Below are 24,453 nucleotides of genomic sequence, written 5' to 3' on the forward strand. Positions count from 1 at the left end.
AATATCTAAAAGAAAATTATAGCATGACACCATTCAGGCCATGAACTTAGCGAGAATGCCATGCTGTGTTGAGAATTACATGTATTCATTTTCCTTTCCCCTTTGATCGATTAAATTATCAATTATTTTGATAATTAGCAGAGGGTGTTTGTTTACGAAGTAAATATTGTTTACGTGATTATGAACTGCAAATGATTTTTAGAGCATTGTTTTCATAACGTATCGTCATAATTACACAAGGCAATGTACTTTGATGTGTATTGTTGAGGTTAAGTTGTATGTATTAGTGTTACCTATACGTGTATTATGTTCCATTCCATTTATTTTCATTTCATTTATTTTCATACTTCCCATGTTACATAATTATACAATTCAAAATAAAATTAAAGTGTGTTTGTTTGTAATAAAATAACAATCAATTATAGTACATGATAAATAACATAAAAATAAAAGGTCAATATAGAGTAATGATTTAACTGAGATAAATATGATGGGACTTACATGAAAGCAAGCTTGTAAAGGCTTATGTATTAAGAATGATCATGATATATTCTTATTCATTTATTCATTTGCTTATTTATTTACCAGTGATAACTTGACCAGTGATTCCACAACTTACGATGATAACACAAATAGATTAATGCCCAACCATCCCTAATAAATGTTCCCCCAGGCCGTTGATAGTCTGTCTCGAGAGGCCTCGGAGATGATTGTAATCACACATTGCATCAGAGTCATGCATTCATTTCTTTTCACCCCTTTGGCATGTTATAATTAGAATATTTATTTTATTCTGATTACAGCACTAGATTAATAACTCGCCCTAACAAATTTGATGGAATGATAAAAATGTAATTGGTGTTTTATCAGATAGAGGTTATTTTCCGATTCTATTGAGCTATTTTTGGCACAAAGGAAAGCGGCAAGTAAAAGAAGAAAAAAACCCTCATCGAGTGAAATAAACATGTTGTTTTTATCTTTTCATCACTTTGGTAGATAATATTGTGTTTGTCCGTCCCCCTGAGTATACGTTTGCAAAACAGTGGTAAAGTGATAAAAATTGCAAGAGGCCAATTTTATTTGAACGCGCCAAATGACGCGCTATTAGGGAAATGTAAATTTGAACTATTTTAGAGGTAAGAGATTTAGTGTCCAATAGATTAAGGTAAACAGAATCTACGATCATATTTTAGTGTGTGGAAATAGCAAACAGTGTCTCCGAGTTTCGGAATAATACATGTACTTCTTTTATGAGTGTGACTGTGTATATAGGCACTCTTTACGGGGGATGATAGACCCATTCCAAAATTACAAAACTTAGGCGGTTATAGGCCTATAAATATAAGAAATAGGTGGAGTGTATTTTGTGAATCATAACCCGTCTAATATTGATACGTTTATAAATAAATTATTGTATCAAGGATAATTGGCAAAAGTTTAGTCCCTTCATTTATGACCCTACCCTTTTGTAGTATCTACGAGTTATTTTTTAAAATATCTTTTCAATTTTTTTGTTCTTTTTCCATTTAGACGGATCTCCTGCGGACGTTCCGCCGCAAAAGAAACGACTCGGGAACTGTCTGGCTCTTGACGTTTGGGGGCGTCTTTCTCGGTCTGTTCTTAACTGCGTTGTTGTCGCATGCTCCGTATTACCTCTCTGCTTGGCGGCCCGAGAATTGAGGGTAGGATGGTGATTTAATTTGGGGGATCTGTTTGCAAAGGCCCGAGACAACATTAACTTTTTTTCTTCAAAAGTGTTATGTTGCCATTGACAGCAGGTAAAGACTTAAGTGGAAACGATTCGGAAGTGATCAAAGACCATGCATGAACAAGTTCTCCACTGCCCGGTTCATCGCGATCGTCACTTCGTCACAATTGAAATAAAACTATCAAGGGTATGCAATTTATCCCCTTTAATCCAAGATGTCAGCGTTATTCACAAATGCCTTTTGTAGCTATATCTGGACGAGATGAGAGAGCGGAATACATAGAGGGCCTTGTAATTGTTAGTTTGGATCAATGGTTGATGAAGCAGAACTATAGTGTGGCATCGACAAATCCCGCCATCATGATCGGAAACTGAATTCTGAAACAATTAAATACAATCAGCCTCCAGTGCCACGATGAGACGAGCCGAACAAAACTTTGATTATGAAACATCAAAGACGATAGGAAAGGCTTTCGAGAAATCAGCTGAAAGCAAATCCAGTAGCCATCACATTTTGAAATGAGCAAACATTACAATGACCAATCATTTTGAATCCTTTGAAAATGAATAGCAATGAGTTGGTTTCTTGAATGTTTTTGCGATCCTTCAATCAAAATGGTTCCAATTAATCTGAAGATTTAGACAATCACGAGATTATGACCCTCTGGTTAATTTAATCAGGATTTGTATTATGTAATGATGTTATCAGAACTCTAAAAAAATAATAATCAGAATTTTGAAGTTATTGATAAGTTTGTTTGTTTCAGACAATGGACATTAATATTATTAATGGACACGTTATTAATCTGGCTTGTCCGGTATTTCAGTAGCCCTACAATATTGAGTGATCTCATTAATTTTAGACCTGCTTGACTCGATAAGATCGTGCTTAAAGCCAGAAAGTTAAGTAAACAAAATGTAGTTGTCGTACTACCCACTAAAAAAAGAAAATCAGAGAATATTAGTCGTTTATTGAAACACTTTATCACCATTATCATACTAAGGGCTTATGTGCAATAAATAATCAACGTTTATGATAACAAGATGCATTGTGTTGCATAGTTCTAATTATATTCGGAAATTATCAAATTATGAATATATTAAGTGAGTATAATCCAGAATGCAGAAGAATCACAGCAACTGTTGTGCTGAAAAGGGGATCTTATTTTTTTTAAAGGGGGTGGGGGGGGGGGGGAGGGTTCATGATAACATGCATTGAATTTACACTCTTAATAATTATTGTTAATAATTTCATTAGTGTTTGGTTTTTATAAATCCTGGTAAGTTAGGCTGTATTATGCCCAACATAAAATATTGATTGTCTCACCTTTATTTTCATTAAAAAAATGATATTCAGACTCCCAAATGAAGGGAAAAGGAATATCTTTTCAAATTATATCACTTTCTTCTGTAAGTATTACTCCCTAAATTTGACAAACTTCCAAAGATTTAAAAAAAAAATCACAATGTATTGCAGGACAACATTATTCAATATTCCTTTTTCCTAAACTAAATTACTGGAATATGTATTATGGGATTTGCCAATATTTATATCGAAATTGGTCGTATGGAAAAACATTTTTGTAAAATATGCATTCTCCAGGGTACTGTGGATGGTTTTTATGTCAAATATTTAAGGACGACAATCTTAATCAATTTCTTTTTTATATCAGTTGAGATATAAGAGGTGAATGGATGTTAGAATTATATTTTTGAAATTATGATAATCATAGATCATTGTAATTATCGCTATACTATAGGCAATAAAAGTTATGTCATTGTAATAATAATGATTTTGTGCTTTATTATTGGCTATAATTATTAAGCGTTAAATCAGGGGCGGATCAAGGATTTGCCGATAGGGGGGGGGGGGGGCTAAAATGTGAAAATCGCCGACCAATATCTCGCTCAGTGGTGGTGGTGGGGGGGGGGGGGGGGGGGGGTAGTGATCATAATTTTTTTCTCTCGTATTTGACCTCGAAAATGTGAAAATCGTGCCGACCAATATCTCGCTAAGTGAGGGGGGGGGGGGGAGTATGCATCATTTATTTTTTGTATTTGACCCCGAAAACTTTTTTTTTATTAAAAAAAAAAAAAAAAAAAAAAAGCCAGGGGGGCGGGCCCGTCCCCCGCCCCCCCCCCCCCCCCGTGGATCCGCGCCTGCGTTAACTTGCCTCTAGCTAATTATTGTGGGTGAGAGGAGAGAGAAGGAAAACTATAGAGAGAAATGAAAAAGCCGTGAGAAGAGAGAATGAGATGAAGGAGGGGGTAAGCGTTAGAGAAGGAGAGGGGAAAGAGAGAGAGAGAGAGAGAGAGAGAGAAGAGAGAGAGAGAGAGAGAGAGAGCGCGAGCGAAAGATGTAAGGATAACTAACATGACTAAAGAGAAATGAAGAAGACGTGAGAAGAGAGAATGGGATGGAGAGAGGGGCGGTGTACGCGTGGGAGAAGGGAGAGAGAGAGGGGGGGGGAGGGAGAGAGAGAGAGAGAGAGAGAGAGAGAGAGAGAAAACAAAAACTATATAAGAAAAAATAACATGACTAAAGAGAAATGAAGAATATGTGAGAAGAGAAGGAGAGAGGGGCAGTGTAGGCGTGCGAAAAGGAGAGGGGCGGGGGTATAGAAGCGTGGAAGAAGGAGGAGTAGAATGAAAGAGGTGATAAGGGAAAAGTACAGGCGTACCCAAGAGTGAACCGGGGGGGGGGGGCATTTTCTTCTTCATTAAATTACGAAAGTCATTGAACCTATAATAATAATAAGCAGCAATTAAGTGACAGTCAAAATAATATTTGTCAGGAGTGGAGGAATGGAGTGGCCTTCGTGGATTCGCCAATAGTCCCTTTCAACAAACTTTTCTCGAAACAGAATTCCATTAAAATTATTGCAAGATCCGCTTTAGAAAAGCAAAGACGTCTTCTAATCAAAATACAAAGATTAATATTTCACCTATTATTTATACAGACGGCATAAAAAATTGAGTAAGCTAAAGGAAACACAGTGAAATGCAACAGTGCGGGCGAGATCTGTCGACCAGGAACTTTCTCAATTTTTATTCCTTAATACGAGTGGTGTGCATGCCCCCCCCCCCCCCCCCCATCTCTTCCCCCTTCCTTATTTTGCTGTTTATCCGGCCGTAACCACTGATCTCTACGGAAAAATCCGTAGAGATCAGTGGCCGTAACCTTAATTAATCGATATTCACAGATCGCGTGCTCGATATCGCGCTGATATTGTTGAAACAATGGCTGGAAATGCATTTCATGTGGAGGTTCTTACCAAAAGCATCAATGAACTTCAACAAGGTAAATCAAAACTGTATGGATCAACTTTATCTGTGAAATTTCACTAGATCCATGTGTGTGTATTACCAAATTTCTTGTTTCACTTCGTAGTTCGTTATCTTCATAAGATTGAGAAGTAGTCTAGCCTAGTCCACTCGGACCGCCAGTGACGGTGCTTTTGTGCGTGCCTGCTGTGCGGTCGGCCGCGGCTGCACTGGTATGCAAGGGGTATTGGGTGGCCGTACAGTTAACACAAATAAGGTCTTTAAAGAGTTCTCTTTGTCTTCGAATTTGACAGACAATATTAATAAAATAGCATTAACCATCATGAACATTTGTCCTTTATGACATTGTCCAACATGATTCTTACAAGATTTATAAAATATTGCTTGTAAACTTCTTCAAATTCCTGTTTCTAATCAACTGTCTCGTGTTGATTGTCGGGATATAAATTATAAACCTGTCCGGACACACAACATCTGGGTTAGCCTGTAAATAAAGTCAGGATACATGAAGTCTACATAATTGTGAGTGTCTAACATTTCCTACATCACTTCATTTTTGTTCCTGTATTAGAGAAAGCAAGGAATGAGCAGAAACTGAGAGAGGTGAGAAGTAAACGGAAAACTCTGGCAAAGAAGTTTGAAAGTGGTGAGTAAAATTATGTGTGTTTTCTTAATTAATTTCTAAACCATCAAACTCGAATAAAACAGAAAGTGTGCAACTCTTTGAAAACTGTCTTATAGTTATGTACCTACTTGTACCTTCTCTAGGTCATTTAGTCTTGTTTAAGTTTCTTAAATCTAATTGGATCTCTGTTTTATCGAATCAAATGAAAATCAAGTTGAGACAATTAAAAAAAAATGATCAACCTATATCAAGTCCTAAATTAAAATTTGTGGAAGGCTTACCGATGCAATGTTCTGTGAGTTTTATTCTGCCAAAGATCCATACAGATCAAATGTGAAAGAGAATAAAACAGTCTACTATTCTTTTGTAACAATGATTTTTCTTTTATTCTTATTTGTTGAATGCAATAAAGCTTCTGTAAAGCATAACCAGTTGGCAGAGAAAATTTCAAAACTGAATGAGACCTTGAAGATAGCACAGCATAAAGTTCAACAGTCTCAGACTGAACTTGACGGGTAAGTGAGTGAGAAAAATAATGCATCCTGTTTGAGAACTGACTTGAATGGTGAATTATAAGAACCTCTGCAAACTGTTGAAATGAAAATGATTTGTTCCTAGCTTCTGTACTTGATGTGATCTAAAATTGTACAATAAGTATTCATAATATAACAATTGTAGCTCACCTTCTGATACCATCTGTAAAATCTGTTTGAATATATACATGTAAACAATCCTACTTCACAATGCTCTCTCGGTCTCTGTCTCTCCGTCCTTTTCTTCCTCTCCCTCTCTCTCTCTCTCTCTTTCTCTCCCTATCCCCATCTCTCTCTCTCTCTCTCTCTCTCTCTCTCTCTCCTTCTCTCTCTCTCTCTGTCTATTTGTTTCTCTCTCTCTCTATCTCCTCTCTCTCTCTCTTTCTCTCCCTATCCCCATCTCTCTCTCTCTCTCTCCTTCTCTCTCTCTGTCTATTTGTTTTTCTCTCTCTCTCTATCTCCTCTCTCTCTCTCTTTCCTCTCTCTGTCTTATTTGTTTCTCTCTGTTCTCTTTTTTCTTCAATTCTCCTTCTCCTCTCCCTCTTCTAATATTTCCATTAACTCCGCAACCCTAATGATTCTTGTTCTGTCTGCTTTAGCCATGAGAGACAGAAAAAAACCCACCTTTTTTCAAAGAGAATAATAATGCCATGCTTACTCTCAAAAAGCTATGTTACCAACTATTTCAAGTCTTCATCTATCATACTTTCATCTGCTTTAAACACATGTGTCAAAAATGTGTCAAGTAATATATACTGTAGGTAAATGCTATGTTACTTTATAGTGGACACTGTTTTTGTTTTCTTCTTTCAATTCTCTTTGACATAATTGGTATATAACTTACAAATATTTTTACTCCTTGATTTCTTACCCTATTCATTTCTTCATTGATCTGAGCACAGTCAGCTGGGTTTAAACAACCAGGTTCAAGCTCAGGTACAGCATGTAGAAGATACAATGAAGGACGGGAAAGAACGACACATTAAAGACATGTAATTATACTCTATTTTAAAAAAAATTGACTTCTGATCTTCTACTTCTGTTAATCTTCAAAAGGCTATGCAGCCTATCACGAAGATAATTCCGAAAGAATACCAGTTTTCTACAAACCGGGTTAACACTCTACTGTTTACGAGAAGTGCAGCGTATTAACGTGCAAAGGGTGTAACTCTCCTACACACGCGGACCTCCCGATAACGTTCTAGTCCAAGAAAAACTCAGGCCTGCATCGAGAACAGAGGGGAGGGGTGTGCTGCGCTTACCCACAATGGCAACTATTATTTTGCATTTTTTGTATGGTCAGTGCGGGACTTGAACCTAGTACGCCCATGTTGAAAGTCATGAGTGCTTGATGACGATCCAATTGCACCACACTGCCTCCTTACAGTTGTTTCATATCAGGTGTAGATAGTGCTATCTTAGGCAGATAAGCAAAATGTTGTGGTATGAAAAAGGCATGTCCTAAATATAAAAGGCATAATAGTTGGTGATATCGGTGAGCAAAAATTCGTCTTTGATATGTCTGATTGACATGTTTGGTTCCCATCAAAATATCTACCAATGATTCCCAATGATATGGTTCTACCTCGATACCATGAAAATACATGTAGAATTTTCCTCAAGGTTTGCATTCTGGACGCGTCTTTTTCCACCATTTTGATTTGCTACCTGATTACTATTTCTCTTTCATATATATGTTACAAATCAATATTTCCAATATAACTGCACTTTAAAAATGTTATTTACCAAGTGTATCGAGACTCTGTGCAAAGAAAACAATATAAAATACAATATGATTTTCTATTATCATTGCTGTATGGTATGTACAAGTATAATGAGCATGCGCTTTAGATAATCCCCAAAAGTAATATTTGAATATGATTCATATTAAATACTGTGTCATTTTTTAAATATTTTTATTTCCTATGGTCAGTTTAAAGTAGCTAAAAAGAATATGTCTTTTATCAAATCTTTGTGTGGCTGTTGTAGTTTTTATCGCTCATTCCATTTTCTAGTGGCTTTGTTGTTATTCTCTTCTCACAGCGAGGATTTTGAAGAACACCTTTCACAGATGGCTGACAAATTCCACCGTTCAAGACACTTCTATGTAAGATAGACTTCCTCCTTGTATCTGTCAACCTTACACTGCTACATGAAAGAAATATAACTTGATATGATGTCATTAGGAAATCTCTCACAGATCTTTAATTTCCTTCAGTAAAACTTGCTCTTTCAATCCTAAAAGGTATCATTTAACTTAGGTTTAGGAGGTGATAAGAAGTCAAACTGCTTCATAAAGCATATTGGAAACTTTTAGCCCAAAGATGGGCTGGAGGAATTTAGCACATATGTTTCTATGTTTATATTTAAGTGTGTTTTGTAAATGTGCTGGGGGGGGGGGGGGGGGATGCATAAATTACCCTCAAAGGTAACATGGATTTAAAAAAAAAATTCAGCCGTTTTTGTTTTTGAATGATTATGTTGAAAATTGCAAACAATGGAATGGTAGTCTGCCATAGCTCCCAAATGTTTCCCTTAAAAAAGTTCTTCTCTTTCTTTCTACTACCATTTCTTATTTATCTTTATATCAACAACATCATTTGCAGACAGACGAGTCGCTGCTGAATGAAATTGAGCTCATGAAGCAAAAGGCACAAGAACTTGATAAAGAAGGTAAGATGGAGGGTTATGTATAAGTGTTCTAAATTAAGTCTAGGTTGCTAGCCAATGACTCTGTGAAAGACTCGGTAGTTGAAGGTTTGTGTGTTTTACCGGACTGTTATTAAAGAAAGCATGTGTATATATGCTTGTAGGTAAGCAACCAGGGAACCTGTGTCTGTAAGTCCTCTTCAGTGGTAATGAGGATTAATGCCTTGGTAAAATATAGCACATTGAATTGCTTTTAAACCTGAGACCTTCCGGTGACGAGATTACTAGCTGCTATACCACTGAGCCATTGCGCCTCTCTTACTAGTGGTGTATCAGGGAATACATGTGGTACTTGTTCTAAAATTTAACAGAATAGTCAAATTCCTTGCTCACTGGTTTGACTGGCTTGGTAATGGCTTGGTAATGAAAGAAAAAAGCTTATAACATGTTTTGTTTAGGGAACGTAGAGCAACAACAAAAGGTCAAAAGACATTTTCATGGGGATTTCCTGCATATACCTTACACCAAAGATGGGGCATATATTCAGACTGCTTCCGACTGTGGAATGCTCATTTTTCCATTCAAGATCTACAACCAAATGTAAAATTTCATGTAATCTTTGATCTGCTAATATCCCTTTCTCATTGAAGTGGTTACTGTGAAGATGGAAAGTGAGAAGAAGAAGCAACATCTTACAGAGTTGCAGGAATCACTTGAAAGAACCAAAGCAGCGCAAGAAGAACAGGGGCTGTCAGCAGGTGTGCAGAGAGAAGTCATGTAAGTCACACACAAAGAAAGGATTCTTAGCATCATGAAAATGCAGGAAGGTGAAGAGGGAGAGAGAGAGAGAGATAGAGAGAGTCAGAGAGATACTTGTGGTATCAAATATTCCTATGGTATTTTGTGTGGTACCACATGACATTTATTAAGGGGGAGAGAGAGAGATAACTAGATAGGAAGACAAAGGAAGAGAGAGAGAGAGAGATTAAATAGAGAAAAACTGGCAGTCAACTATAGCAAAAGGGTATTACTAGTCATGTCCTAAGTCAGAGAGAAGAAGGGAGGGAAATTGTTTTGAAATGTGCAGAAATAGAGATAAAGAGAGAGAGAGAGAGAGAGAGAGAGAGAAGAGGGTGAGAGGGGGCAGGGGGTCATAAAATTCAGACAGCATGGCAAATTGTTAACAGTTTCATATCTCCAAAAGAAAATCAGAAAATCAGTTGTACTCCATGTTTTATTTCTTCACATGATTTTCTTAAAAAGAAATTATTTGTAACTTCCTGATGAAATTCCATCAAATAACAAGTATTCTTCTTCTTTACTACTTTTCTGCAGGTCAATGCTGGCTGGTGAGAATGAGACTATTGGAAACTTCAGACAAGGCATGTCTGAGAGAAAGAAGGAGGTAGATAGTGAGTTGGAGAATCTTAGGCAGTGGAAACCACCCTATGAAATCACACAGGAGGAGTGAAAGACAATTAAGATTAAAAGGAAAGTTCAAAATTTGATGTCTGCAAGTGTGGAATAGGAAGAAATTTATAGATTGATACATTATCCTCAATTTTAAACAAAAATTCTATCCTGAAAGATATTTAAGACGATTAAAGGGGACGTTCAAAATTTGATGTGGAAGTTCAGAATTGGATGGAATATATATATATATACTTTGACACTTTATTCTCAACTTTTTAAAGATTAAAAAATCCTGAAAGACATTAGGATTAAAGAGAAACTTCTATATTTGATGTCTGCAAGTTCAGAATTGACCTGAATAGAGATCGATACTTTATCCTCAATTCAAAAATAATTCAGCCATTCTGAAAGACAATTAAGATTAAAGAGAAAGTTCAATATTTGATGTCTGCAAGTTCAGAATTGGAAGGAATTTATAGATTGACACATTATTGTCAACTTTTAAAAGATTAAACCATTCTGAAAGACAATTAAGCTTCAAGGGAATGTTCAAAATTTGATGTCTGCAAGTTCAGAATTGGAAGGAATATATATACCTTGACACATTATTCTCAACTTTTTAAAGATTAAACCATCCTGAAAGCCAATTAAGATTAAAAGGAATGTTCAATATTTGATGTCTGTAAGTGTGGAACTGGAAGATTTTCATAGATTCATACATTATCCTCAAATTTAACAAAAATTAAACCATCCTGACATATTCTTGACAAGTCTTTAACCAAGCTATGTTAACCGATTGCTAACCCTGTATCAAAGACAAAGTCGAGTTTTGGGACCCGTTTCACAAAGCCTTTTGTCAATGACAAATGACGAAAATCAGTCACAAATCTGCTGATAACCAATCAGAAGCAAGGATTTCACTAGCTTATAACAAAAACTGTCATGTGTCTGTCACTGGTGACAAGTTTTGTAAAATGAGGCCCTGGTGATATATGATATTGCAGTGTGAAAGAAACTGTGTGGAAGCAATTGGAAAAGGCTGATTATGTAGCAGCTATGTATTGATGTATTCTGTGAAGATTTTGAATCCTAAAATTGATTATTTTGTTCCCCTTTCCGAGAACTCAACATTATCTTTTAGACTGGGAATGAAAGTTAGAAGTAAATGGGTTATCTTTTCCATGTTTACTAGCTGATTTAAATAGCCACATTTATTCTGAAAATGAAAGGCCCTCAACCTTTGAAACAATTTTTTTTTAATGATTAAGAACTAAGCACACTAGTATGGTAATATGGTAATTAATTTGTATTTTACCTGTTTATATGCTTGTGTATTTATCTACTTTGTTTTTTATGCTATTATTTGTTTTTATTATTACCAAATAGGGCCTCATGGAAGACCACCAAATTGGTGATATGTGCCACCCTGTATAAATATCAGAAATAAATAAATAAATAAATAAAATGATAACTTTAAAATATTTCTAAAATATATTATTAGGATGTCTTAGTAACAGGTAGATTACATCATAGCATAGAACAAGTAGGATAAACAGAATAAGGAATATGTTGCTGATATTTTGGACTGAAGATATAACATTCATTGTCTATGGGAAGTTTTCAAAGAAAAACAGTTTATATCTGCTTTCCATTTCAAAGATGATCACCTTATCTTCATGCCCGATGCTGTTTTTTCCCTCTTTAACAAAAATTGTTTACTCCAAAAAAGTCCAAGGTCTCGTTCTTAATCAATTTATCTATTTTGTCCTTAAAATGCTTTGATGCCCTTTTAAAAAACAATGCTAATTGATGAATGAAAGTAGATGGCAGACTAATTAAACTTTTTAGAAATAGTTTACTTCCTATTTACACAAAATGAGAGATTCTCAGTATTATTTATCTCTTGAAATTTGTAAATATTGTTTCTTTATCAAAATGCAAATTATATTAATTTTCTGTAATATAAAAATAGAAAGAGCTGGTATAGATTTTTTTTGATGTCAAATTGATGATTGCATAAAGCAGCTGTTGCTATGTCAGGAAAGGTGGCATAGGGTCGTCGTTGTCTTAATATCACTTACGATACAATATTAAATAACATACAATACAAATTTCTTTCTGTCTTTTGAAATGCTCTTTATTTGTTTCATATTCCTTTGTACACAAGTATATATATAGATTAAAACATTTAAAAATAATCCATTCATAATAATTGCTCTTTCTCAAAGGGTTCCAACTTCTATATTGAATTTGATAATAGATTCTTGGGGGAACAAAATTTAATCTAATTTAAGTTATAACATCAAACTGAATCATATACCAAAATATGGTTCGATATCTGAAAATAAATACATTAAGACATGATCATAAATGCAGTATCAATTCTTCACATATAATACACACAGAAAAAAATCTTTTTATAGACATATTTACAGCTCTTATAGAAGAATATCGCGTTCACCTAATTCTATGTTAGGTGCATATAGTACATATGAGACGGATGGTCGTTAAGACACGTAATATATTCAAATCAACTCGAAAATTCAAGACACTTAATGACATTCTTCACACAAAGTGTATCAAATAATTTGAGAAATCTGTTCAGCGATTGGTGCAATACTGAAGACGTTGGACGCAAAAATATACCTGGCAGGTTGATAAGGTGTAGAGTGCAATCAGTATTTATTTCAAGTGTTTCTGTTTTCTAATCGCATAGTAAATTGAAAGTGCATAGGTGGATGGTATAAGAGGTCTATGAATACTACAAATGCATAAAGGCTCTTGGACGGATCAGTACAGACAAATTTTAAGCATCTCCTTGAACTCGTATGCTGCGAAATGTTAATCAAAGTTAATCAAATATTAAGTATGAGGTGCATAGACGGAATGTATAAGATTTCTATGAATACTATAATGCATAACGGCTTCTAGAAGGACGGATCAGTTGAGAAAAAATTCCAGCAACTCGTTGCGAAAAGTTAATCAAAGGCAACAATGGAGCATAAAAATTCAAGTGATTATATCCATGGTTAAAATTCATGGTAAATGAAAAAACTCTTTTGAATATATTTTTTCTTCTCGTAAGAATATGTTCGGCTATCTGTATTAGTCTATATTGGCTTTCCTTCTCAGCTTGATTAAAAAGTGTGCTACATGTATTGTCACAATAACCCAAGAAAAAGTGAATTCCCCTTCTCTTTTACATCGTGTTCTATCTTGCCTCCTTCAACCAAAGTAATGCACAACATATGCTACTTTTCCAAATGTAAATATTGAAATCTTCAGCAAACTATCTAAACCGGTATTGACATTCCATGCAACAAGCTAAGGACAGGATCATCAAAAGGGTGCAAGTCTTAGATACTCTGTTCAGTGACAATAAGGTGTCAAATAGTCCTTTTTTTTTTTTTACATGTCTGGGAAAATTGACTGGAGCAGAGCGATGTAGTTGACCCTCTTTACGCGGTCGCCGTTGTCCTTGCCGGTCCACGACTCATCAAAGTTGGCTGGCGGTGCGACGTACTGAGCGGTGGTCATTGGGTGGTCACGCCAGTTCAGATAAGTGACGAGGGCGTTGTAGTTGACGAGACCATCTTCGTTTGCTTCAAGTCTGAGATGGGTAAACAAAAATGTGGAGAGCCTTTAGAAATCCTTTCTTTTAATAAAAAGGTACAATACAGTTAAGACAACAATTCTTACAGGGATATAGATATAGATATAGATAAAGATATAGATTTGGGATCAACTGGGATATTTTTTATCATGCTTTTTATTTTAAACAATTACAGATACAGCAATCAATCTTTATACCAACAGTGTCAAAAAATTAAATGTCACGATTTAAAATGAGTTTCCAATTACACTCCTCACTTGGGCAGAAAATGTTTTTAATGGTAACAAACTTCACATTTAATACATGCTGCAGTTTCTGTTTCAAGAAAAAAACTGAAGAAGCTATTTCTAGTCTTTACATAGAAGAGAATATGATGAATGGAGTGAAACCTGTCTATAAATACCACTCTCCACCCAGGTGTTGAATGGGTACCCGGTCAGATGCGAAAGCTAATGTGCTTAGATTAGCAAGTGTGCACTTGTAAAAATGACGCCTGGCTGGAATACTCCCCAGGGAGTGGAGACAGTGCATACATTGTGTGCGGGTAAGCCTGAATCCAATGACCGGCGTAATAATATATATATATCTGTAAAGCGCTTTGAGAGGGCCTTCGGTCCTGAAAAGTGCTATGTAAGAACTAGCTGTTATTATTATTATTATTATTGTTGTCGTTATCTTACCTTGAGATGAGTGCTCTAAGGAGGTCATCAGGGAGCGGCAGATGGAAAGCATTGCAGGTGCTGCGGACCAAGGCCCCGTCAAGGTAACCACTCTTATCTGTGTCGTGCTGCAGGAAGCCTTCCAGGAGCTTGGTAAAGTTCTCAAAGCTGTTCTTCTTCAGCTGCTCCTGGACGATGGACACCAGCGTCTCCACGCTCAGCTTCACGTCCTGGGTATCGCTGTAGTACCGAGCGAGCACGATGATCTCGTGCTCTGATAGCTGGCTTCCTCCTAGCTGTACTAGCAGGTTCCTGATGTCAACAAACCGAGAGAAAACAATTTGAAATTTGCAAAGGGGTGCACATCTCTAAAGGAGGATGCCTAGAGAAATCTTAACAATCTTAGAAAGGCTGTCTGTTTTAGAATAGACAAAAGTTTTATCTCTCCACTATTGCTAGTGTGTCACCGCTTTTCAATTTTTAGAGTTACAGCTAACAATGCCTAATCGATGACAATTGCTCCATAAGATCCTCTTTTTCTTATGTTAATTGAGAGCTGATTTGATGAGATAACCACCTGTTAGTGACCTTGCAGGGAGGTCTAATCCCCCCTGGACAAAAAAATGGAGAGGGGCTTTAAAGAAATCTTATCAATCTTAGAAAGGTTGTCCGTTTTAGAATAGACAAAGTATTGGTTCTCTACTATTGCTAGTTTGTCGCTTCTTTCCAAGTTCTAGAGTTACAATTTTAGAATCATTTAATGCACAGCCTCTGTCACTTTCTCTCTCTCTCTCTCTCTCTCTCTCTCTCTCTCTTTGCGTCTCTGCTCTCAAATTGATGCACATAAAACATGTGATCTCTTTCTCTCTCTCCCTCTTTTGTTCTATCTTGCATCTTTTACCTTGATATTTTTTCTTTTTTTCTCTCTCTTATTCTTCTAATGTTCTCATAGTGATAAATAAAGCACACATACCAATCCACATCCGTCAACAATTCAAGATAACATTAAATGAATCAAATCAAGTGCTAATAGCGCACAATATTTGTTTTCAACTGATGGTCAATCAAAGAATGCAACAAACCTGAACAGATCAAATTCCAGATGGCCCGAATTGCTGGGATCGTTGCGGTTGAGGAACTCCTTGATCTTCTCCTTGTGTTGCGAAGCGATGGTACTAATCTTCTGAGAGATGAAGCCAATGTTTGACATGGGAAACTGGAAAGATGACAGAAATATCAAATTATGAACGTTCAACTCAAATTTCATAGCAACATCAGGAAATTGTGGTACACAAGTCTCAAATCACATGAATTCTAATTTCTTAATTAAAAAAATACGCTTAAAAATAAGAACATTTACAATTCAAAAATAAAAACACATCAAATGGAAATTCTAATCGTCAAGTCAAATCATAAACTCAGGATTTTCTATTGCAACATTCTTGTACAGAATTTAGAGAAAAATATTGACTTTGGGGTAGATGACAGTAGTAATACAGAATAAAGGAAAACAGACATGTATTTACATCAAATAACTAAATCATGACCTGCATTTTTTATTCATGGGTCAAAATCATAACGGTGCTTATAAATTTTCTCAGCACATATGGTGCTATACATATTGCTTTTCTAAAGATCATAATGGTGATCAAGAGCGAACAGTAGCATGAACGACCTGCCATATTTAAATCCAACTTCAAGCTGATCTTAGTCTTTGTGAAACACTCCCCAGGATGCCACGAAGATCATCGTTCAACGTGCTAGTAGATGTAGCTTAATTGCTTACCTCTTCTGCGTGCTTCTCCATGTATCTGAATGCGTACTCGTCCGCATCGATAAGGACGAAGAAGAAGCTATGGAAATTGAGACGACTACCAACGTAGAGATCCCTGGCAGTGAAGTAATCGGAGAGTTCCGTTCCGAACCTGGCTTGGTTGGGCTTCTTGATGCGGCCACGCTCCAGGAACTTGCCTCCAATGATGCCTGGGGAAGAGGTTGCTAACTGTTAGTTGCATCCTCACATTACATCTTTTTTTTATACAGTAGGCTTGCGGTTGCACCATGTGAGAGAGGGGGAGGATCGGGAGTAATCTTTCTTTCTTGAGTTTTATTTTTTTAATGTATTTCATAAGGTACAGTGGGTTTGATTTTAATGTCATAGCAAGTAAATAAAGTGAGTCCATATGTTTACACATTCACATTTGAGAATATACATTTTGTATATTCATCATTTAATGTGAAATATTTTTCAGTTCATCTACAGATATACAGACGGAAAAGCATTATCCAAAGTGTTGCAGCACAAATGTTGAAATTCTTCATTTCATGTAGTGAACAGTATGATTAGCTTCAGTTTTTATTGAATGAAATACCCTCGCAGTTTGATTTACTGAATTAATGTATGCCATTTTGATTCATAAAACTTTCATATGTACTTATTATTTTTAAAAGAAAGGGAACTTTGGTTATTTTGAGTTTAATCTCTCCCCTCTCTCTCTCTGTCTCTGAAATAGATATCTTGATAGTCCCTTCTACTCTAATAAGTAGAGAATTGAGTTTAATTACATTATCACTAAAAAGTCATACACCATATCTCCTGCATTAAAATTATATTCTACATTCAAATTGTTACACTTGTATTCCATTTAAGCTTCTGAGCTGCAGGGGGTAGGTACATTTTTTCCCGGATGTCCTGATCTACAAAATAAAACATCAAGTCTTTTTTTTTTTCTGTCCTTACCAGAGTTCCTTTCAGGAGGCTCAAAGACAGCGACGGTGTCGTCAGACAAGAAGTATGAGATGATGAAGCGGCGATCGACGTCGATCGGTTTGGTGGTGTCAAGACGAGCAACAAAACGAATAACGTTGCTATCCAGCCCATGCCTATAGATTGCAAAAAAATCAAGTTATTGGCAATTATATATACAGATGCAATGACAGGTACAATACTTCAGACAAATACATGTACGTGCGTTCTATGTGGTAGACCACTATTGAATAATAGTTTTCTTATTTTCCTTCATCAATAATTTATTTTTCAGTCAAATTTAACTTTGTATGCAAGAAAGCCTTATATATGCACTTCAAAAATTGAAACATCAATACTATGAAATTGAACGTGTGAAATCACCCATCGTTGGAATTTCATCAATGTTGTATGAACTGATCATTCATAGGAATAAGCCACATAATGCAATTCATAAAATGAAACATTGATACAACCCACTTGAAGTTGAACAAACAAAATTGCACATTGTTGGAATATAATACTACTAATAATATTCAGTTCTTGTATAGCGCATTGTACATTATGAAATAACATCTCTATGCGCTTCCAAAGAGCTTTGGAAACGATTACTCTAGATGAAGCAAGCAAGCAACGTGGTATTTACCTGTCCTTCTCCATGAATTTGATGAAGTCTCGACGTGGAGGCTTTGGCAGGAGCCCCATGCAGGAGCAGAGGGAGTCCTCCTCAGAGCCGAAGCCTGTGTACGGAGGCCAGTGACGCTTATTAGCTCCTGCCGGATCATTCCTGTAGTTAACTGGACTGTAGTCATCTGCGATACAACGAATAAATAAAACAAATTAATGATATAAACTTACATGTAGGTGCATGAAAAACAGATGGGGTATGGGAAACTTTGTCCCAAACATCTTTGAAAATAAACAACTGTTCAATAATATTTCTGTAAATCGGTGCTACATCATAAAATCTCTGAAAACAATTAAACAATCAAATAATTAAACCAACTTTCATAAAATCACAAACGAAATGTTTGTTTTATTTTTCTGATACAGGCAGACCTGCTCTTATATCCTGTATATGAAGAACACCTACTGTCTACAATTTTTTTCTTTTTCATTTTGCTTGAGCAGTGTACATGTATGTATGAAACCAGCATTACCGGTAACTCTTTATTAGCTCAGGAGCAAAACAATGGACAACCACATTTGTTTTATAGTATGTGATGTTGATAAACTTGTATGTGATGTTGATAAACTTGTATGTGTGCCGAAAGTCAACTGTGATAGTCCACGATTTGGAATGTTGTGGACGTAACTCCATATCTTGTCAAAATGAGTATTTGATATCAAAATGTTCAGAAAAATGTGGCCTTTTCGGGAAATACAAAGATTTAACTCCACCCAACACCCCATTGAAGTCAATTGCTAGTGAAACATAGACTTAACTCCTTAGGGCCCAAGTGCTCAGTGACACATAAATCACTTTTTCTCAAAATGGCCAAAATGGAGTTACGTCTTTGTGTCACTGACCCCTCGGCATGTACATTGATTTGAAACAAACGTCTCTACGTTAAATATCTTATTTGAATTTGTACAACATTGTCTAAATTCATATTCTAAGGGTACTTACTGACACCGTATTTCTGCTTGTAGTATTCCTTGGTGAAATCGTCGCAGTCGGCCAGAGTCAGCCAACGTCCGTTGGCGTTGATGGTGCTGCCGATCGTCAGGTCATTCTCCATGTAAAATTCAGAGTGAACAGCTCCGGTCTAAAAGCAAGAAAAAATTGTAAAGGTGGTTTACAAATTTGTATTTTATATTTAAAACCAATAGAATATGAGCAAACTTTGAAAATTATATTCAAATCTTTTCTTTTTAAAGTCAGCCAGATCTAGGCAACCAGTGTACTATACAGTTTATTTATTTTAATTTATTTTATAATGAAATTGAACATATGAGACAAAATTGGGGGAAAAAAGAAAAAGAAAAGAAGTATAATCAAGCAAGCCAAAATGTAAAAAATATATACTTTTTATTTTGTTTAATTGAGAATAAATGAATGGTCAGTGGATAGTACTCTTATTTTGGTTTCTTCTCAAGGAACAAGTATACCAGTAGCTTTTAAATAATTAGCCTAAAAATTGACTGCAACATGTTGGACCCCATGCATTCTACACTATGATGCCTGAAAAAGGCAACTAATAATAGCTCATATGACAATATCTGCACTCACCGATGCTTACATATTGTTCTTTTCGATTTGTTTAATGGACCTTGCGGCCGGTTGCCCTGTGCTTAGCAAGGTACCTAATAAAGTCTACTACTATAACTTGTATCTAAACTGATAAACTAGCTGAGAAACTAACCTTCAAACTGTCTAGAATGTACCTCCCTCCGTGACCAGTAGGTCCAAAGACGTTGAGTACGGTCCTGCCCGTGATCTCGCCGGGCTGTCTCAGGGATTCAGGGGATATCTTTGACATGCGCCCTCTCCTCAAGAACATGGGGGTCTTGTCGCGGCCCGCGTTGGGCTGGATGATCTCCTTGATCTCGATGGTGTCGTCTGCCAGGAAGTAGTGGAGGTAGAACTCTCGCAGGTCACCGAACATGTTGTCACGGTCGTCCCAGAAGCACAGGAAACGCAGCACGTGGCGGTCGTGGTCCAGGAACTGCTTGAGCGTGTCGACCTTCTCGTATGGCCGTAACGGCTGTTGGGCTTCATCCATCTGAAAAAATATTATGAAAATTTGGATGTATTGAAAAGTAATGTAGACATAAATTAAAGCCCCACTGTACTACTTATAGCTAATTGCGCCCTCTATATAGAAAACAATGCCTAAACGGTGACCGTTGGTCCCCCATGTTCCCCTTTTACTTATGTTAATTGAGAGCTGATAATGATGAGATAACCACCTGTCAGTGACCAGGCAGGGAGGTCTAATCCCTCCTGGCCTAACTTGTGCAGAGGGGCTTTAATGTAGGCCTATTTGCTAAAATTCGCTAAACTCCATATATTTGTGTCTAGTGCTATTAATCATTCATGATTTTTTCAGCTAGATTACGTAAATCAATTACAATTTTGAAGATACCCAAACTCTTGATGCACAATTATGTATTAAAATTTACCTCCTATAAATAATACGTCATCAACGAGAAAGTTGCTATTTGAATTCACGGCAACTGAAGTCCCTCCACTTAAAGTGGGACTGCACTTATAGCTACTTGCGCCCTCTATATAGCAAACAATGCCTAATCGGTGACCGTTGGTCCCACATGTTCCCCTTTTTCTTATGTTAATTGAGAGCTGATCTGATGAGATAACCACCTGTCAGTGACCAGGCATCCCTCCTGGTCAAACTAGTGCGCACAGGCTTTAAATAAAAGATATGATATGTTCTATAGATAATACCATCACTCACTTAAAATACTAGGCTCCTTTTTGTAAGATTTAAAGCTACTCAATTTCATAACGGATTAAATAACCCTCCACAATAGACTACTAGCTCCCAACCTGAAAACTCTGATGTTGTTTCATTGATAACAGACTATACTTTTTTTTCTTCAAAATGAAAAATTCATGCTGTACTTACGCCTTTCCTGAAACCGGTATAGGGATCTTTTGGTGTTTCAGCGGGCGCCTTGATGCGAACTCCGAGTTTCTTGAGGAAGTTGTACGTGAACTGATCGCAGCCGGTGATCTTGAATGTTCGTCCGTAGAGTGTGATCTCCTGATCGACGTTGAAGTGTTCCACCGTGTAGAACTGGTCATCGTTGGGGGGTGGGAGGGGAATGCGGTGCCGCCTAATCAGGGTTCCTGTAAATGCAAGTAATGTACAGAATTGTAAAATGAAATTAAGGAAGTTTAATTGAATTAACTGATCAAAATCCTCTTCTGTTTAATTTTGACAAATGTACTAAATTGACTTAAATCTATGATACAAAAATATTTCTATACCGAATTCTTTTCATTTTTTAAAATTTAAATATAGGTTGGGGGGGGGGGGTCCACTGCATTGCAATGAAACTTTAAATCAAGTGGAAAATTCTTAGAATCTCAACTCTCTCTTAAATTTTAAGTTTCTAACTTTTTTATTCATGAGACTCACTACTTGATAGAATTATTTTTGTTTCAATTAAACTATCATTGGCTGGAATGATCCCCAGCCAGATTCAATATTAATGTAGTTGGGGGTGTGCTGTATTCAAAGCGCAGGTTTTACTTGGTGTATTTCCATAATTGTTCATAATTCCTGCAAAGTTCTACAGAATTTGATGTTGGCTGCAAAAGGGACAGAGTATCTTTAATTTACGAACCTTGTGGGATGCCGCTGTTCTCAACCAGAGGTTCAATGACCTGAATGGAATCGTCTTCCAGGTAGAAGTAGATCTTGCACTTCCTTATGCGATACTGCTGTCTCATCTCATGGACGGCTTCCTGGAAGAAGGCATCGAAATGCAGGACCTGCTTGTCGAATGCCACCCAGGCTGGGGAAGCGTTGCCTTGGCCAAGGGGTATGTTGCTCGTCTGGGGCTGAGATGTCTGTCCCAGGAGTTTGTCTCCTCCGATGCCAGGCTTGTGTCCTCCGACCAACATGGGCACTTCATTGCTGTAGTCAAAGTGCTGTGACTTGTGGAATTTATCTCTCCCCAACTGAAAAGAAAATATGTAATAAATGAAAAAAATAATGCCAAGCTAAATCTCATTCAACTTACCGGTATTTCAACTCGAGTAGGAATCCCTGTGCCTTAATAATATATCTAACTTTTGATTTTGACTTGCGATGACTCTCTGAATCTCGTAAAGAAAATATGGAAAAAACTACCAATTTAATAATTATTTTTTCTAGAACAGGTCTTCAATTTTGTATTACTTGACTGTAGATCTCAACCAGGCAAAACCAGTCCAGTTTACTGCTTCATATCTGAACGAGCCTTAACGAAGATCAGAGTAGAAATCTAGAAGAGACTAGATCTACTCTAGTATGCGGCTACGCATATGATAGGGGTTGTGTGTCAGGACGCTTTAATCTTAGTTTACGGTCGCTAACTGAACACTTCTTCTTTTGTTGAAGTACAGGCCACCATGTTGTTGGTGTATCTTCGTACTTTGAGGTTGTGCATATATATATATATATATGTACCGTTGGTATTGTGTCGTTTTGTATTGTGCTGCAGTTTGCCGTGAATCCTGTGAAAAAGTGCATATTTTACTTCTTCATTTTGAGGAAAAATATTCTGAAAAAGATGTGAAAATTGACACGAAAAAAGTAACAAATTTATATGTAGGCCTATCGACTTTTAAATCATGATTTTTATTTGGACATTCAATGAATATTCACTTCATTTTGGATATGTTTTAGTAGGGTATTGATCTCCACGCTGCAGTTACAGGTCAACAATGCATAGGGTCTACTGTACCGTACCGACGAAGGGCCATGGTGCGGGCGCGTGAGCGAGCGTGCGTGAACAGTCTATAACTTCATGCACGCTAGTGTCGTGAGCCCGCACCCCTCCGTCGGTACGGTACGGTTTGCAATTGTATTGTAATTGTGCAGCGGTTTGCATGAAACCTGTGAGAAAGTGAATATTAGTATAATGTCTTCAGCTTTAGGAATCTAGGATTCTAGGCCTAGGGTCTAGACCCTACTATAAAAACCAGATGCACACTGATCGATGTCTGATGAAGTTAACCAATGAATGACTGCCTTAATTTTTAACGACAATCTGAATCAAAATCATTTTGTTAACAATAACACATGCAAGTGTCAAAACATAAACATGTCATACCGTAGTCTAGATTTTACACATAGTTTTCAGAATACCACCACCCCAGGTCACTCGATGTGTTAGACAAAACAAACTCGAGCCTCAGCCAGCGCCAGAAGCTCTCGCTCAACATTTGCTCAACTCAACTCGGCTCAGCTCAAGTCGTCAACTTCACTCTTTTCTTTGTCATTTTCTACATCAAACTTACCCTTGGGTTGAAGGAATTTCCTGGTAAAAATGGTAAAGACATTGTATCACTGAAATATCACTTGAATTCGTTATTCTTCCACCAAAGCTTAGTCCGAGAAGGTTTTTATCTCATGTGTTGCTTGCGCTCCTATTGCATTCGGTTCCAAATTTCTTCACGATTTTGCATGTGTTGTACACGTAATATGCGAGCACACACACTATGCATTCAACCGGTTGTTATTGTGTGTCCGAGAGACTTGGCAACACAGCGTTATTTGGTCGCTATGAGTGACATCACGCGGTGTAGTGTATGGCCTAACATTGTACCGCGTGGCCATTTGAATAGGAGATGGCATCATTGGCATTTCGTTGGTGCATTTAATAGCTAGCGCTAAACTTTTTTAATTGCAGACTAATTTGTTCATATGCCCAATATTATTTCTGTGTTGACACAACCTGTGATGTAAAATGGTAAAGACATTGTAGATCTATCACTGAAAAGAGTGAAACGGTTATTAATTAAGATGTTATACTTGTGAAATCAGAGTAGGCCTATGTAAATTTAGACTAGACCTATATACGATTGGAGGAATTCGGGATTTATATAGGTATAGCTCATGGTATTTGTATTATTTTTTGCATCCATCTTTCCGAAGGCAAATTCAACAGTAGCCTACCCCATGAACAAACCCCTCACCCCCCCCCCCCCCCCAACGCAAGCTTTAGGAGAGTGAGGTTAGCCGCGAAACTATAGCCCTTATACTAATAAGAAAAAGGAACAGGAAAAGGAAAAGGGGTGGCTTTACAAATTGAGTCAATCATGAGGGACTTTTAGATTCGCACGAAGACAATGGGGATTGCTACGATCGACGTCCTTTTAATGCACTGCCTTGAAAGGACGTCACACGTATCAGTCCACGCAAATCTAAAAGTCCCTATTTACTTAGTTGGCACGTATGTGCCCCCCAAAAAAATTCCAAGATCGGTTGAAATTTTTTAGACCCCTCCCCAGGACGTCGATCGATTAGGCCTACATGTATGTGCCCCCGCCCCCCCCCCAAAAAAAAACAACAACAACAACAACGTACAACATCAAACTCTGGCTACGGCCATGCCGGTGATGATCTCGTGACTCAAACGGATTACACTGTTAAAACAAGTATTAAAAAACTGCCGGTTAAAAAAATCGTTGATTAAAAATCGCTCAACCATGGTTAAAAATGTAGTGTTGATTAAAATTTACTTTTAATCTTGCGTTGGTTAAAAA

At 36.9% G+C, this 24,453-nt stretch overlaps 4 protein-coding genes across 4 annotated transcripts in view; 3 read left to right on the forward strand and 1 right to left on the reverse strand.

Moving 5' to 3' along the window:
• The window catches only part of LOC100890195 (bcl-2-related ovarian killer protein homolog B), a 10,074-nt gene extending 8,375 nt beyond the window's left edge, over positions 1-1,699 (forward strand). Inside the window, exon 2 of the mRNA XM_030981894.1 lies at positions 1,531-1,699. Within this exon, the coding sequence (XP_030837754.1) occupies positions 1,531-1,680 (150 nt within the window). The 3' untranslated portion in view covers positions 1,681-1,699. The remainder of the gene's footprint in view (positions 1-1,530) is intronic.
• A 3,226-nt stretch (positions 1,700-4,925) lies between these two features.
• On the forward strand, positions 4,926-7,147 carry LOC105441735. Its single transcript, XM_030981382.1, has 4 exons — positions 4,926-5,009; positions 5,565-5,639; positions 6,031-6,133; positions 7,054-7,147. The coding sequence occupies exons 1-4, from the start codon at positions 4,949-4,951 to the stop codon at positions 7,145-7,147; spliced, it is 333 nt and encodes a 110-aa protein (XP_030837242.1). The 5' UTR covers positions 4,926-4,948.
• Positions 7,148-8,200: 1,053 nt separating this feature from the next.
• On the forward strand, positions 8,201-10,294 carry LOC105441732. Its single transcript, XM_030982614.1, has 4 exons — positions 8,201-8,258; positions 8,758-8,824; positions 9,451-9,577; positions 10,136-10,294. Exons 1-4 carry the CDS (start codon positions 8,223-8,225, stop codon positions 10,269-10,271), a joined length of 366 nt encoding a protein of 121 aa, XP_030838474.1. The 5' UTR covers positions 8,201-8,222; the 3' UTR covers positions 10,272-10,294.
• A 2,034-nt stretch (positions 10,295-12,328) lies between these two features.
• Positions 12,329-23,505, reverse strand: LOC593993 (EF-hand domain-containing family member C2). Its single transcript, XM_793447.5, has 11 exons — positions 23,206-23,505; positions 21,546-21,882; positions 20,822-21,045; positions 19,598-19,957; positions 18,862-19,000; positions 17,878-18,043; positions 17,226-17,368; positions 16,272-16,468; positions 15,568-15,701; positions 14,507-14,797; positions 12,329-13,823 (listed from the first exon to the last, which is right to left on the reverse strand). The coding sequence occupies exons 1-11, from the start codon at positions 23,245-23,247 to the stop codon at positions 13,622-13,624; spliced, it is 2,235 nt and encodes a 744-aa protein (XP_798540.1). The 5' UTR covers positions 23,248-23,505; the 3' UTR covers positions 12,329-13,621.
• Positions 23,506-24,453: the final 948 nt, after the last annotated feature.

Source organism: Strongylocentrotus purpuratus, unplaced genomic scaffold (genome assembly GCF_000002235.5).
Source record: "Strongylocentrotus purpuratus isolate Spur 01 unplaced genomic scaffold, Spur_5.0 spur5_scaffold_12, whole genome shotgun sequence".
Classification (NCBI taxonomy): domain Eukaryota; kingdom Metazoa; phylum Echinodermata; class Echinoidea; order Camarodonta; family Strongylocentrotidae; genus Strongylocentrotus; species Strongylocentrotus purpuratus.